Raw genomic sequence first — 15,533 nt, forward strand, 5'->3', positions numbered from 1 at the left:
CAAAGGTTTACAAAAGTTACAAAAAACTGCTGAGTACCAGTCTCACAAAAAGCTCTATCCCACTCACAAAATTTAAATACTTTAGAAAATTATTGTTGAAATTTGAATTCAGATGGTTCTAAAATAATCTTCAAAAGTGTTTAAATTTGATTATGTGTCCCATTTGAACCCAGAGTTGCCCTGAAATTAATCAGATTAATTTTATGAATTAAAAAAAGGATCATAATTTACAAAACAAATGGAGATTTGGATTGAAAATCATCATCATCTGCCTTAAGTTTCAAGCAATGTTGATAATCAAATCAAGATTGCTAAGAAATACCTGCATAAGTCTCTCTTTCTACTTAAAACCTAAATACAAGATAAAATCAATAGCCTGACAATCTCAAGATTATTCTAGACATGTATAAATCTGAAACGCATACAGTGCCTCTTGATGCTCCTAAATCAAAGCACCAGATGCTCCTAAATCAAAGCACTCAAAGCACCATCAAACCCAACAATAAAGATTCCAACAGAACACTGCTTGAAGTAATCATGAACTTTTCAGCCACAATAACTAATGGAAAAAATCTAAAGAAGCAGCAGCGCCACCCAAATCAACAAGAGAATTATACCGAAATAGGGTTCCCAAAATTCTAGTTCGATTCAAGAACCTAAGGGACATAACAGCAAGGGCATATTAATCTTCAAGAAAAGATTGGAAGACCGATAATTCGCATGATTTGCACTGACTGAAAAATCTAAACAAGTAACCAAAAAATAACTATGAGGGAGAGTGAGATAATGGTGAGCCGACTGGGATAAACTTACAGGGATTTCTTAAAACAGAAAAGGGGGGAGAAAGGAGAGAAATCGAGAATGCAGAAGTTTTTATAGGAGATAAAAGCCTTCGTATGCTAGTCATTCCGCTTCTTCTTCCACCCCCGTCCGCGTTTCTTCAGAACTGTAACCGAGATAGTGGTAAAAAATTCGGATTACTTTCACTACTATATATATATATATATATATATACGGAATGAACTCCCAAAGGCTAAACAAAGGCTAAACGTAAAATCTTAGTCTTTTAGTCATAAACTTAGCCAATCTATGGCTTCTTTTATGGTAAGCAAATGTAAAAATTTTAAATGATAAATGTTGTTTCATTATGATGTATTTAAATCTTGTAAGAATATTATAATCTTGCTCTAATTTTGCTCAAACCATGCTTGAGCATTTTCATGACCTTGATCAAATCATTTTTGAATCTTACTCAATTTATAATCAAACCTCAAGATTATTTTAATTATGTTAAAATCATGTTTGAGCCTTGTTGGAGCATTTGATAAGTCTCTCAAAAAATTTATATTAATATGCACGAGTCTTGACACACATTTAAACTAAAAGTATCAATAAAATTTGGAAGTGTCTATACCCTAATTTATGATTAAATGAAATGTCTCAATGAGAGAAACCAAATGACATTAAAAATGATATGATTTGAGTTTCAAGTTAGCTCAGATCATGCACTTAAAGCATAAAGATAAGTCTTGAAATATACTTTAGAGGATCAATAATCTGCAAATCTGATGAGTTGATTATCAAATTGAGCGTCTCAGCGGATGAATTCAACGAGTCAATATCACTTAATTCTGACACCAATAAAACGTTTAAATACTCATAAAATATAATCTAATAAAAGTGCTTTGAGTCCTCTAGTAGAGTGGTATGAATTCAATAAGTAACTATGGAGGATTCTACTCACCAATTTATAAATAGACCTCACACTCTTTATGAAAAAATACTTGAACCTTGAGAAGAAAACTGAAGGGAGCTCCAAGCTCTCAAGAACTTGACCTCCATCATCATCATCAGATCATTGTTGTCGAGCCACGGCTATAGTTGAACCACCACTGACAGTAGTCACTGTCATTGGACCAATGATGCGAGACCTTTGTAGTCGTTGTAGAGCTACTGTTGTCTGATCATTGTCACAACCCCATCGTTGAGCAGTCTCCTTGTTGGACCATTGTTGCAGTATGTCGAACCACCGCAATCAATCATCACTGCTGCCCGCAGACCAATATTTCTAGGGCGCTATATCGAACCACCGCTTTCGATCACTTCCAAACTGCCACCACCCAACAGTCAACTTCGCTGCCACCATCGAAAAAATGCCAACTGATAGCCACCATCACAACACCATGGTCGAGTGATTGTGACCATACCACTGTCACCATCACTAGGCTACTGTTGCCCGCCCATTACCACCACCACCACTATCATCAGACCATAGCTACCTAAATATCAACATTGCCCCCACTGAACAAACCTACCTGGTTGCTGCCACCACAAACCGACAAAGGTTGAGCCACCACCACCATCACTATCATCGAGCTGCCACCATTTTTAAACTGTTGATGCCATATTAGACCCTATTATCAAGTTATCATCACAACCAGACCATCGACACCTGACCGACGTCTATATTCTATAGTGTTTTTGCCAATTAATTGATCTTGTGTAGCTGCAGACTCTTGGTCCTTGGTGAGGATCTCATGTCGACAGAGCGAGACTAGATAATCATGTATAAGGTGAATTATCATGACCCGAAAAGGTAGTTCACTTATCAACAAACCAAATTGATTGTGACTGCCTGAATTCTCGCTCATCAATCTATTGTCCGCATTTGCCAAATGGCCTCATAGTTTTGCCTCATTGGTGAAACTTCCGAGAAGGTCACTCATCCTATGAGTGCTCCATGACAAGCAAACTTGACTTTGAATTTTATATTCAAATTCCACTGTCACATCAAAATGCACCTCAATTTTTAAGAGTACAACTTTATTCTACTTAAAGGATTTCACAATCTCTTCCACTTAAGCAGTTGATGTCCTCGTTAATTCTAGCATGCCAATCATTCGCCTTGTAGATGAGATTCCGGAGGTGGCTCCCACCATGCAACGATTTATTTGCCCCATCTAGTTCAAGAGGCGGGTCCCATGACGTAGAAATTTATTATAAATGATTTTAGTTCTCATAATTCAGTTGTTGATGTGCTTTGATAACATTTGTGATAACCCAAACTCTCATTTGTCAAGGTATTGCTCGCTTTGTCTAAATAGCCTCACGATTTTGTCCACATGAGTGTAACTTCCCAAGAGATCACCAGTTCTATGAGTGCTCCATGACTTAACTCTGGAGTTTCAATTGAAATTTTAACGTTAAAAGAAAATGCGACTCAATGTTTAAAAGTTATACTCTACTATACTTGGGTTTCACCTGGGTAACTATAAAATTATGTTATATTGACAATTCTGGATACTTGATGAAGAGTCTTGGTGGTTTCAGTGGAATGACTGGTGATATTGAACAACATAGTATTTCCTCGAGTCAGATCCACTAGAAGATAAGTTACGACATTATGTCAGCTTTTTTGTAGTGTTCGGGCTGGAATACTTATTTGTCGTGTTTTAATTATATCATTTGGCTATATCTTTCTTCTGGTTCGGTCAGACTTCAGCTTGATCTTGGACGACTGCATCCAGTTGGCCTTTTGTCTTTGAACGGGCAACTGCATCGGATTGGAAAAAATAATACCTCATCTTCCATAAGCAAGCCCTCGTTTGCGCCACTTTCTTCCTTTCAGACCTATAGATCTCCTCGGGAGTCGGGGCCAAAATTGATACATTTTCCAATGCATAATAAATTTCATAATACTTATCTCACAATTTTTAAAATAATTATTTTTTCCATCACAATTTCAAAAATATCTTTAAAATAATTATTGTCATTTGCTTCACACTCATCACGTAGCAGCTAGAGCTCCCAAGGCCATCACGTGAATTATCTAATCAACAAACACAAAGTTTCTACTTTCAAATGATGCCAGGTGAGATAATTTTTCAACAAACATGCACCACGAGGAGAAGCAACTAGTATCATTACATGTGTGAACGTTAACAACAATATTTTTTATATATTTTTGGTATTATGGCGTAATTTCTCCTAGGAAAAATGATTTCCAAGTAGGATCACAAAAAAGAAAAAGCTAGTTGTCTCAAATAACTCATATCAGACTCGTTGGTAACTTGTTGTTGCGCACTCTCCCGTGATATAGTGATTGAGAGTGTAATCTCCCACCGTGAGATTGTGTGTGCGAATACGTATATGGACTTTTGGGCTCACATTTCCAGGAAATAGCTCATTTTCAAATAGCTATTTAGGTAAGTAGAACAAGAATATATTTTTTAAACTCAAATTATAAACAAATAGAACACCAAAAATCATTTGTTCCCTCATGTGTTCGACTTGTTTTTACTCGAGTTAAGAAAATTCCAACATTATATATATAAATATATATATATATTGTGTGTTTAAATATGTATATCAAAAAATAGTTTACTTGAATCTCGAGACAATCCAACGGTCTAGATAAAAATATAAGTGATGAAATGGTGGAAAAAAATCGATTTGATTAAAAAAAAACCCCATAGAGATTTGAAACTCTCATCTTAAAGTGAGACATTAATAAAATACAATGAAACTTCTAATTCATTTAGTAAAGTGGAGGCAAACATGTAATTTTATACTCGGTTCCTCACACTCTACAAATAGGGAGCCCTGCGAGAAATCTCTCCTTCTCAATGCCCCGGGATACCCTCGACCTGTATTTACAGGGTAAGTACATACGTGTTATTTTATTTCTTTCTTCTTTTTTTTGTCTTTTTCTTTTTCTCCCTCAATGTCCACACTGCTTCGATCATCGGGCATGTCCCACAAGAAAAAAATGGATTCAATATCATAAAATGTAAGGTGAGTTTAGTACATGCTACCAACAAGATGGGAAGTGCACCAACGAGAGGAAATACATCTTAGAAACACTCATAATAGGAACCATGTTAAGGAGTCCAAACAACAACAAATATGGGGCCGAAAACACTGTTTTCGCCGCTTTCCTAGAGGTTTTAGCTAGGAGGTGAGTATTGCAAAGCCGATGGCCGACTCCAGACGATCAAAACAAGTCGATCGACCGTACCTTTTTGAGCAATTGACACCTCATACAACAAATAAAGGGAGTGTTGTTTTACAATTTATCTTATGCTATGATATAAATTTCATTAACATTGTTTGAGGTTCAACTAACAGTCGAAGAACCCAGTTTCGATTGAGTGAATAAGACGTTAATGATAAAAGATTCCCCTTTGGGGAAACAAACAAAAATTTCCCTTCTCGGGCGAACAAACAAAAAAAATCTTATCTAGTATGAGCAAACAAATGACTCCGCTTCGAGGTTAGCAAACAAAAGACTCCCATTTGGGGGGAGCAAAAAAAATATCCCCTCTAGAGCGAGCAAACAAAAACTCCCCTCTTGGGCGTGAATAAAAAAAACCTGAGACGAGCAAATGAATGACTCCCCTCTGGGCCAAGTAAAAAAAAACTCCCCTTTGGGGAAAGGAAAAAAAATCCCCTGTTGGAAGAGCAAACAAAAGATTCTCCCTTCAGGACAAGCAAACAAAAGACTCGCCTCTAAGGGTGAGCAAATGAAAAAACTCTGTGCTGAACGAGCAACCAACGACCCAAAATAGCAAATGGAATAAGCAAAGACTACGACTCGAGCTAAATGACATTACAATTGATGATTTCCCCAAGAGCTCGGTCACCAGTCAACATAGGTAACCTAATCAATGTAAGCGAATATCTCAACACAACACTACCAAAGAGTCGATTTAGATAAAAATACTTTTGAGCCAACAAGATAGCGCAAAAGATGCAATAACAGAGCGCCCAGAGCTCTTAAACGGAGAGTATAATCAGTGATTCATGCATTCATATTTTTTTGCTTTAAAATTTTTTCTTGTCTTATCACAACTGTTGCTATCAATTAGCCAAAAATTTAGGGAATTTAATATGTACAAATAAGAACGATATGCATGAATCTTGAGCAATCTAAACTTCAATACAAAAAGATAGATGATACAAATTTATAAAAAATTTGTTATGTCTATAAAAAGAGATCATAAAGAGATGTGATTCCCTATTAAAACATAGACTATAAAAATAACATAAAGACTTGTAATTCTCATATTAAATTGGAGTATTAATAAAAATAATATAATACCATACAACTTCCATATTAAAGTAAGGGAATCATGTAATTTTTTACTTAGTCCATATTTCACTTATAAATAGTGAGCTCATGACATGAAAAAATGGGGACCTCTTTCTTGTATTTTCAAATGTAGGGAGAACTATATTTCCTTTTTAATGTAACTGTTATTTTTTAAATAAAAAATAGGTCAAAGAGCCCGATGATACTCTAGTTTGCCCTTATTGGATAAGTCTACATATGTTATTATTATTTCTGTCTCCCTCAATGTCTCAACTGCTTCGATTATTAGGAGTGACTCGCAAGACAATTATGGATTCAGCAAGATCATAAAAGTTTGCATGGTTATATGGTTATGCACATTCAATTGCATAAAAACAAGACATATTCAACCCTAAACTTTTACATCTATTTTTTAATTAATTCAAACAAAGCAGTTTAGAACGAAACATAAGCCGATCATAAACAAGAACATGTACGTCAAGCCAAACAAGAATACGCTATTCACGAGTAATTTTGAACACCAATCAGTTTCAAAGGAGCTCAACATGGCTAAACCTAAAAGGTTGGTTCACAACCATTTTTCTAAGTTTATTTTAATTGTGTTCTATTTATCTTAAAATAAATTTCCAACGTTCTAAATTTAAAGAAAAATTTAATTTTCCAAAAAAAATTGTATTTTATAGCAGAAAGAAATATGCCAAATAATTTTAGGATAATATAATCCCAGTCGTCCAAGAAAAATTAATCTAAAAATAAATGTAATATATTTTCTTAATCTGACGCTCCTTGTTTTTCGCTTTCCAGCCTCCACCAGATTTTCTTAGTTGAAGTCAGTGAGGAGCTGGAGGATCTGGTGCTCGGCTTCTGCCCTTCAGTTTCAGCTTTAGCTTCGTAGATTTGGTGATAAATCGTTAAGGTGAAGAACGGAACCAGTTTTTTTAACTAACAGACGATTCGTGTTCGATTTCATTTCCATCAATCCGCTGTGAGAACATTTTTCTGATAAGACTGCAAACGAAACATACTTTGCTTAATTTTTGTTGTTTCCAATTGATCGATGCATCATTCTTTTTATTTGTTTTGATCCCGCGATTGTTTAGTTTAATGAGTTCATTATGGCATTTGAGAAGTTTGAGTGTGAACGGGGAGAAATATGGAGACATGGAGTTGCTGATTTCTTCTAATTTTTCTTTGAATCTATGCTTATGTTCATATTTAGGCTCAGGTTTTTTTTCTTGTTGATTGGATTGAATTGAAGCTTTTGCAGCTTAGGAATTAGAATTAGATCAAATTCTTTTTAGTTTCTCTGTGATTATATATTTCAATTACTTGGATTATATGTTAGAGTGACACAGAGTAGTGTTGACGTTAATATAGTGGAAAATAAACTCATGCTGCTTGGGATTTACGGTGAAGGGTAGAAAATGCGCCAATAGGATGCATAGATTAATTTAAGGTTTAAGGATTTTGAATGATGATTCCTAAAGCTAACCCTAGATAATTTGGAGGAGGCTAGTGATGATGATGTTCTTGATTAAGCCTGTCAACCATTCATGTTGCTGTTGGTGAATCCTAGGAATTTCTGGGACTGTTTGGTAACGAATTTAACTTAAATCTGGGCGACAGAACCAAATTTTAAATATTGGATTTAGTAAATCCACTTTCTTCTCAACCCTCTCAGTTTTGTCTCATATCCCAGATTTGCTAATCCTGGTTTTGGCAGGATTTAGTAAATTCAATATATGAAGATTATGCATTTTTTCGTGGCATTTACTGCTTTTGTCTCACATTTCCCGTTCATCAAGCTTGCAATCAATTACCTGAATGAGTTGATTATGTTATGGTTTTTTCGTCTATATGAATGATGCTCTGCTTGTTTTGATTTTCTCACCAAAATCTCCAAGGCTTGATGATTTATGTATGAAAGATTCCCATACATGCTGCTCATTTCCTTTGCATTTACAAATCTAGCACCTAAACTTCAATTTTTACACACATATCACCTTACCTATGCATGAAAAGCTGTAGCTGTATTTAACTTAAAGCTGTATTTAACTTTTTAATAGTTAAAATGGTGGCATTTTTGACGTGATATGAAAGATTTTTATAGTATAGATGTAAAAAGCATAATTTAGGTGTTAGATATATAAATTCATAGAGTACTTATGTAAAAGCCCATTAATGTATATGATTTTGAGAAGGAAATATAACCTACTGTGTCTTGTCAATTGAGCTTATGAATATAAAAAATTGCTTCATGATGAGGATTCTTCATCTGATGATGAATTTTTAACACTTTTTTTGGTTTTTACTTATCTAGCCGGTTAATTATTTGAAGAACATGAGCAATACTTTAGGAGCAGTTCAGCAGAACCTATGTAGATCGTTTGTGCTGGAAAATCCGAGCGATACTCGTCTACTGATATCGTCAAGTCTGCCATGCAAAATCTCCTCTTACTTGAAAAATGACCGAGCATTTTTACATAAGCAGAGACTCCGATTCTCCACCAGATTTCTTGACAACAGTTTGAGAGATTGGAAAGCAAAATTCCAACAGAAAATGCGTAGGGTTGCTTATATGGTTCCCCATGCTGTACTGGCCACTGATTCTTTTCCAAAGGTTATAATTTCCTTCACTTTTTTCTTTACTGTTTTTCTTAGATGATAAGATACATATGCATAACCTTAGTATCTGATGTTCTTCCATTCTTTATTATTGTGTCCTTTAATGTGATTTAAACATTAGTTTTCATTATGTTGAGTGAATCTTATTTCTCATGAAATCTTATATTCCTTTTCAGATTTTTATGGATTTCTAATTTTGGCAACTTTAATATTTTTATTTAGAACAAATTAAGGGAATTTTTTTGGGTTTTCCATCAAAGAAGATTAAACTTCCGCTAAATAAAAGATTCGGAAAAAATGTTTTTTTGTTCGGAATCTTATCCAAAGTTATTTTTAATGACCCCTTGACCTTATGATATCTTTTGCCAATTCGAACTAGTTTTCATCCTAATCAAATGGCTGCACAACTACCATGCGGTTGAAAAAATTGTGCTGTATCACTATTATTCTCATATTATCGCAAACTGTAGTTTTTGCTAAACAAGCTATAACATAGCAGCGCAGGCTAATACTATGATTGCATTAAGATTTGTGTTCTATCACTATTTGATAATGCTTTCTTTTTTGCAGCTTCGAGGCAAGTTCAAATTGGATGGAAATTCTGAGCTGCAGGTTTTTATTTAATCATTGTATATGTAAAAATGTAAATTCAAAATATTGATCTGCACTAACTTTTCCATCATTTATTGTTTAGATTGTTTTGTCTTCTAAGTCAGACTCTCTTTTGCAAATTGATTTCCAAATTACCAATGGGGGTGAATCCCTAGTTCTTCATTGGGGTGCAGTTCGCACTAGGAATAAGTATATGCCATCCACAATAAGTATAGTTTATCATTCATTTGCTTTTCCATTTTAATATATTTTTCTTATATTTCTAGGGATTGGTCTCTTCCTTCACGTCGTCCAGACAGAACAAAAGTTTATAAAAATGAAGCTCTTAGAACTCCATTTGTTAAGGTAAGCATTTTTTGAAACAGGTTCAATGATCAATTACTCTGATATCACTATAAAGACCCCTCTCCTTTTAGATAGTTAATATTATTAACTTACCACACAATTCTTATGTATTTACATATCTAACACCATTGTATTCATATTTATATGCATATCACTCAATTTTTTAACATTACATTAAAAATACCACTATCAGTAAATTTATAGAAGTAAAATGCACCTTCTAATGCATAGGTTTATGCCACCAAGGTGTTAACTATCAAAGTTAGGGTGTTAGATATGTAAATACATAAGGATTGTGTGGATGAATGCAAATTTCCGTTAAATTTAATGAGAACAATTTCCTTTTCACTAGTGCTGATTATGGTTATGTACAGTCTGGTTCCAGTTCCTTAATTAAATTAGAGATTGATGACCCAGAAGTACAAGCTATTGAGTTTCTTATACTTGATGAGGCACAGAACAAATGGTATGAGATGGGCTTAGTCAATTTTTCATTTCTACAATGATGTTTTGTTTAAGCATTTCTGGTTATACAGGTTTAAAAATGATGGCCATAACTTCCATATTCAGCTCTCTGGAAATAGCCCACAAATTTTAGGCGCTTCCATTGCGGAAACTATTAATGTTACAATTCCAGAGGACCTCGTGGAAATTTATGCATATCTTAGATGGGAGAAAAAGGGCAGACAGAATTACACACCAGAGCAGGAAAAGGCCAGTCTTTTACTATATTTTGTTATTAAAGTATGCGTTGATATCGAGTAATTGTTTTTCTTATTTGGATTTGAGCCTTCTTTCATAGGATTCTGTGTTAGGGTTTATGGCACCGCACAACAGTGGGGAATTGGGGTGCTAATTTCCATACTTGAAAGTTTTTGTAAATTTGTCCAATTTTCAATGATGTGGTAGTAGAGATTAATGATAGGATTGTACAAGTGAGAGTGTTGGTTGATGCGAGAGCAGAATGATGATTTGAATAGCTTCATAAAAATTACCTCGCAGACATTTATGTATCTTTAATATCAAGTGTAAGTGCAAAAAGTGTATGCAATGAAAATGGTAGAAACTTATAAATCAATGCTCACGCCATTCTAGGATTTCTGGACGGCTTGGGAGAACACTAAAAAGGATTAGGTAAGTTGTAGGATGTGTAATGAAGGTGGGACAAGTGCGGGCGGCTGAAATCCGGCATGGACGGCGGTTGGACAGTGAGTTGTTCACTGAGAAACAACAGCTTGCTGCTTGAAAACTACACGTGGCAGCGAATTCGGAAAGGGAGGAAGCCTTTAGACTTTTGGGAGAGATCACCACTTGATGCAATCATGTTACAAATACAATACTCGAGAAAAATCAAATGATAAAACACTCCAATAGAGAAAACATAGAGAAAAATCTTGAAATAACATAAACCAAGCAAAAAGCCTCTAAAAAAAAATTATATATAATTCCCCTTCAAGTTTACTGAATACTGCGGGCTCTAAAAATTCTAACGCCTTCTCATGAACTCTCTGCATTTATTTTATTTTATCTGAGAGAATTTTGGAAGGTCGAATAAATTTCAAAAGGCAGATTGGATTGTGGGTAAGACACTACTTAGAGATTTAGCCCTCATGTTTCGAGGACTTTTTGATATAAGGTTCGAGTTTCTCATAGACGCAAACCCCTATGGTTATTTACCCCTCCCGGTAACGTGACAATATTTTCGATTAAGACTAATCATTAAGAATTCAATATTTAACTTGCAATAGTAGCAAACATAGAATTTAAGTTGTAAAATTTATCACTTGGAGTTTAAAGCGGATTATGGGAAATGACGACGAAACCAGATCAAGATCCCATGTTTTCGTAATCCTGGGTCATTGTGATCCCTGATTTACTTAGTCAGAGAAGATTGTTGACCTAACTTGAAAGAAGTATTCTTATCAGCAGTTATGAGCTGCGTTGTCCAAGAAATCCTTGTAGATCCGCGGTTGATGTTTGTCTAAGGGGATAAATTTTAGTTAACTTTAACTAATAGAAGACTTTGTGCCAATCAATTGTACCATTATATTCACAATTCAAATGGTAGAAAGCTATTATGGAACATACGAGCTACAACTGTGACTGTAATATAATAGTGCAATTTGACGACAATCACTCGGTCAGAGGGCTATGCTCATAACCGCTATTTTGTGGTGCCATTTAGCAACGAAACCATGCGGACGTAAGACTCGAGCTACTTCCTTACTAGCATGCGATTGCTTTGATTATGAATATAATAATACTTTTAATATGACATTAACTCATTTAGAGCTGAAGTTAGTCAGAAATTTGTCACCCATCCTGTTGAAATCTTAGATCAACATGACCATTTAAAACTTTTATATTCGAAGAGGGGAAATTTAGTTTTGTTAAATTAGACTTTTAATATACGAGTTCTGTCGGATCCCGTCCTTACGATAATGAAGATCGGACTAGATAGTTTGGACATGTAAATTCTTATTTCAAGATTTTGGCATCAATTTCAAAATTACTAGACTCGTAAACTCCAGTTCTTGTGAGGAGGATCATCATAGTTGGGTGAAACTTACAAACCTATTCTATAGACAAGACAACCCGATTAGCCTGCAAAACATTCTCGAACCTAGTATTTGAGCATTCAATACATTAGCTGAAGCACAAACAGACTTATAATTTGACATATTTTTATTTAGAGTATAAGTTCTGTCGATTCCCATCCTTACAAGTAGGAGGATCAAACTAGGTGATTTGAACTTATAAATTTTTATCTTTAGAATTTGAATGTTATTAAACTTAAACTTGTCAACTCCAGTTCTTGTGAGGAGGAGGACCATGCTAGTTACGTGAGAATTACAACCCTATTATATAGACAAGACAACCTGTTTAGCCCGCACAATATTCTGAAACTTAGTATTTGAGCATCCAATATATTCGTTGGAGAACATGCATGTATTTGACTTTATATTTTTGTATAACTTAAGAGATTTTGTAAACTTTAAAGGTTTGTATGATCTTTTAAACTAAGACTTTGATGTGAAATTTACTTCAAGAAATACATGTCAATTATTGAAATTGTGCATAATTGACTATTTTTTTTAGTATTCTAAAGCATTTGTAGGTCCAAAATATCCAGCTTATTATTCATATAAGTCTTAGGAATACTTATATGAAGTAGTGCATTTAACTTTGAGATCATTCCAAACTTAAAATATATGCAATTTTATGACTTTTGAATGACACAAAATTTCATTTTGGGCTTTAAAAAGGGCTGCCTCCTGTTCGCTAGCAAACACGTTCTGAATTCGGTGACGAGAGTTTAAAAATTTCAAAATTTTTAAGTTTGAATTGTTTTAAAATCTAAAGAGTCTAAATTCAAAAGCCTAAATTTTAAAATATTTTAAAGCCAAAAGAGCCTAAATCTCAAAAGGTTGAGACTTTAATATTTTTAAAATCCTAAGAGCCTATTTATATGCTCAAATTTTCAAATTATTTTAAAATTGAAATGAGATGTATTTTATTTTATTTTACAAGTTAAAAATTTCAAATGTTTTAAAGTGATTACAAGCATTGTTTAAAAAATCAGATCGAACCAGCCAGTTCAATCTGTTCGATCGTGAACTTGTCAGTGGTTCGGTTTTGGGCGGACTAAGAATTGCCCCTTCATTGAACAGACTGGAACCGACCTATACCACTGGTTTAACCTTGAAACTGCCATACTGGTAGTGGTTCGATTGAAACGCTCAGTCCCCTTATTTATTATATTATTTTATATATTTTTCATCATCATTCCTTGCGTCGGTCAATTATCCCATTCAAAAAGGCAAAAAATAACATCACTTCAGTATTGATTCTTCGAGATTCCCAACTCCATTAATTTATTAACGGGCTAGCCGCTTTCAACTTTATATATATATTCTGCTAGGGTTTTGAATGGCGATTTCCGTCGCCCATGATTCAGTCGCTCGAAGGAGAGGGCTCGCACCTTTTCTCTGTTTCGTCGTCTCTCCACTTCCGCTTCTCACTTCCCCCGCTTCGTTGGCTCACATCATTACCGCTTTTCGTCTGTTTCGACGCCGACAGTGGCTCCCCCCCCCCGCCGTTTCTTCCTCTCTACTGTTTCGACGTCGACAGCTGCATATCTCTGCACGTTCACCTCTCCCTGCTTCCGAGATTTCGGGACTTTGCAGCAAGAGATGCCGATAGCTTCGCATTCTTTCGCACCTCGTCGCGATTATATTGGGATCTTCTAGCAGGTAGTTTTCCGTGCTATGATGATACTTCCTTCTTCGGTTGGAACTGGAAAAACCTTCTTTGCCCACGAGTGGGTAATCCTCAGATAGGTCGGCGGTTATCTTTCCCTCAAGCTATAAGGACTATCGTGATGGTACAGACGATTGCCCTTTTGTTAAGAAGGCAAGTATGAAATGTGAGAAAACAACTCTTTTTCTCTGACTTAAAAATTTCAACCATGATTGAGAAATTCTAGTTCGCTCTTATTGAAAAATTTCAGTGATGACACCCACATATAGAAGTTATCAGAAAGAGTTTTGATGACTCAAATTAGTAGGCAAGTGAAAAATGAGACTCATTGATGGGAGCATGTGTTGATTCAATTAACTGTGACTGAAGACTATACCCCGAATTTTCTCCAAAAAATATCTTAATATTGCAGGAACGTCAATGAAGTTACTCAAGTTGTCTCCTGATTTCGACCCAAATCATGAATCTCCCACTGTATCGGTATGATTCAGTCTACTTTGTCTCAAGCTGCATTTTTTTAATCATCAGGTTCTCTAGTCTATTAGGGCCTTACTTGGTGACCCTATGAAGCTAAATTTACCCACTTTCAATCTAACCAGACCTTCTGTGGCGATATTACTTGTGGAAAGAGATATTATTTTACCTGATATTATTGAAGTATGACTGGACACAACTTATAATGGATATTGACAATAAATCGTCATGGAACATAGACCTCCTTATTGTAGCCATTGTAAGATGTTTGGGCATAACCTTGATAAATGCCACAAACTCCATCCTACACAAACTCCATCCTAATTTGATAATTTGAAATCTAAAGTTCAAGTGAATAAGGATGGGTCTAACCCTACTGCTTTGGACTTATCTGCTCCACCTGTGGAAGAAACTACCATAAGACATAATTTGGTGTCTAATTTAATTGTCCCTTTGGACCCCCCTAACAATAATGTTTCCATTTCTGCGATTGATGTGATGCTGGATGACTCTGCTGGGCAACCTACACCTTCAAACCCTATTGAGAACAATATTGAAGGATCCATGCCTACGAAGGATAGTGTTTGAATTGATAACCAAAAGAACTTTGCAACTCCCTATTTTCAAGAAGTATCCTGTGTAGAGGCTACAACTCTTACTTCACATACACTAGAACCTATTGTGGGTACAACGGTTGACAATCCTTCTATCACAACTCTACCACCTCATCCGAATGAGCAAGGTCAATCTTTGGATAAGGAATGACATGTTTACAATTTCAGGAGGAAGAAGAAGAATAAAGATCTATTTGAGCTCAAGAATCTAATGGATGATATTTTGGTTACTTCGGGTAATGGTACGCATCTCACCAATTTTTTAGGTGGCTCCCTTCCGAGAACTGGAGACAGAGGCAGGATTAAATTGGGTTGTCCCTAGCTTTTTCGACGCCTTGATGGTTTGGGTTTTTTTGATCTTATATGCACCTTCTCCTTTTTTGGGTTTTTTTTGTGTGTTGTACCGTGTGGGTTGGGTGCCTACTTTTATGCCCGTTCATACAATATATCTATATCATTTTCTCTTTAATATATTAGCCCTTGGGATTTTAATATATATATATTTCGGTGAC

At 35.2% G+C, this 15,533-nt stretch overlaps 2 protein-coding genes across 10 annotated transcripts in view; one reads left to right on the forward strand and one right to left on the reverse strand.

The window, feature by feature from the left end:
* The window catches only part of LOC110030922, a 50,057-nt gene extending 49,090 nt beyond the window's left edge, over window positions 1-967 (reverse strand). For all 7 annotated transcript variants that reach the window (XM_020733915.1, XM_020733911.1, XM_020733912.1 and 4 more), the window contains exon 1: window positions 814-967. In XM_020733915.1, coding sequence (XP_020589574.1) covers window positions 814-907 — 94 coding nt within the window. In that variant the 5' untranslated portion in view covers window positions 908-967. The remainder of the gene's footprint in view (window positions 1-813) is intronic.
* Window positions 968-6,868: 5,901 nt separating this feature from the next.
* Window positions 6,869-15,533, forward strand: part of LOC110030854 (alpha-glucan water dikinase, chloroplastic) — a 132,960-nt gene continuing 124,295 nt past the window's right edge. For all 3 annotated transcript variants that reach the window (XM_020733796.1, XM_020733797.1, XM_020733798.1), the window contains exons 1-7: window positions 6,869-7,007; window positions 8,412-8,711; window positions 9,287-9,328; window positions 9,411-9,517; window positions 9,595-9,673; window positions 10,048-10,139; window positions 10,210-10,387. In XM_020733796.1, coding sequence (XP_020589455.1) covers window positions 8,433-8,711; window positions 9,287-9,328; window positions 9,411-9,517; window positions 9,595-9,673; window positions 10,048-10,139; window positions 10,210-10,387 — 777 coding nt within the window. In that variant the 5' untranslated portion in view covers window positions 6,869-7,007; window positions 8,412-8,432. The remainder of the gene's footprint in view (window positions 7,008-8,411; window positions 8,712-9,286; window positions 9,329-9,410; window positions 9,518-9,594; window positions 9,674-10,047; window positions 10,140-10,209; window positions 10,388-15,533) is intronic.

This window comes from Phalaenopsis equestris, unplaced genomic scaffold (assembly GCF_001263595.1).
Source record: "Phalaenopsis equestris unplaced genomic scaffold, ASM126359v1 Scaffold000761, whole genome shotgun sequence".
Lineage (NCBI taxonomy): Eukaryota > Viridiplantae > Streptophyta > Magnoliopsida > Asparagales > Orchidaceae > Phalaenopsis > Phalaenopsis equestris.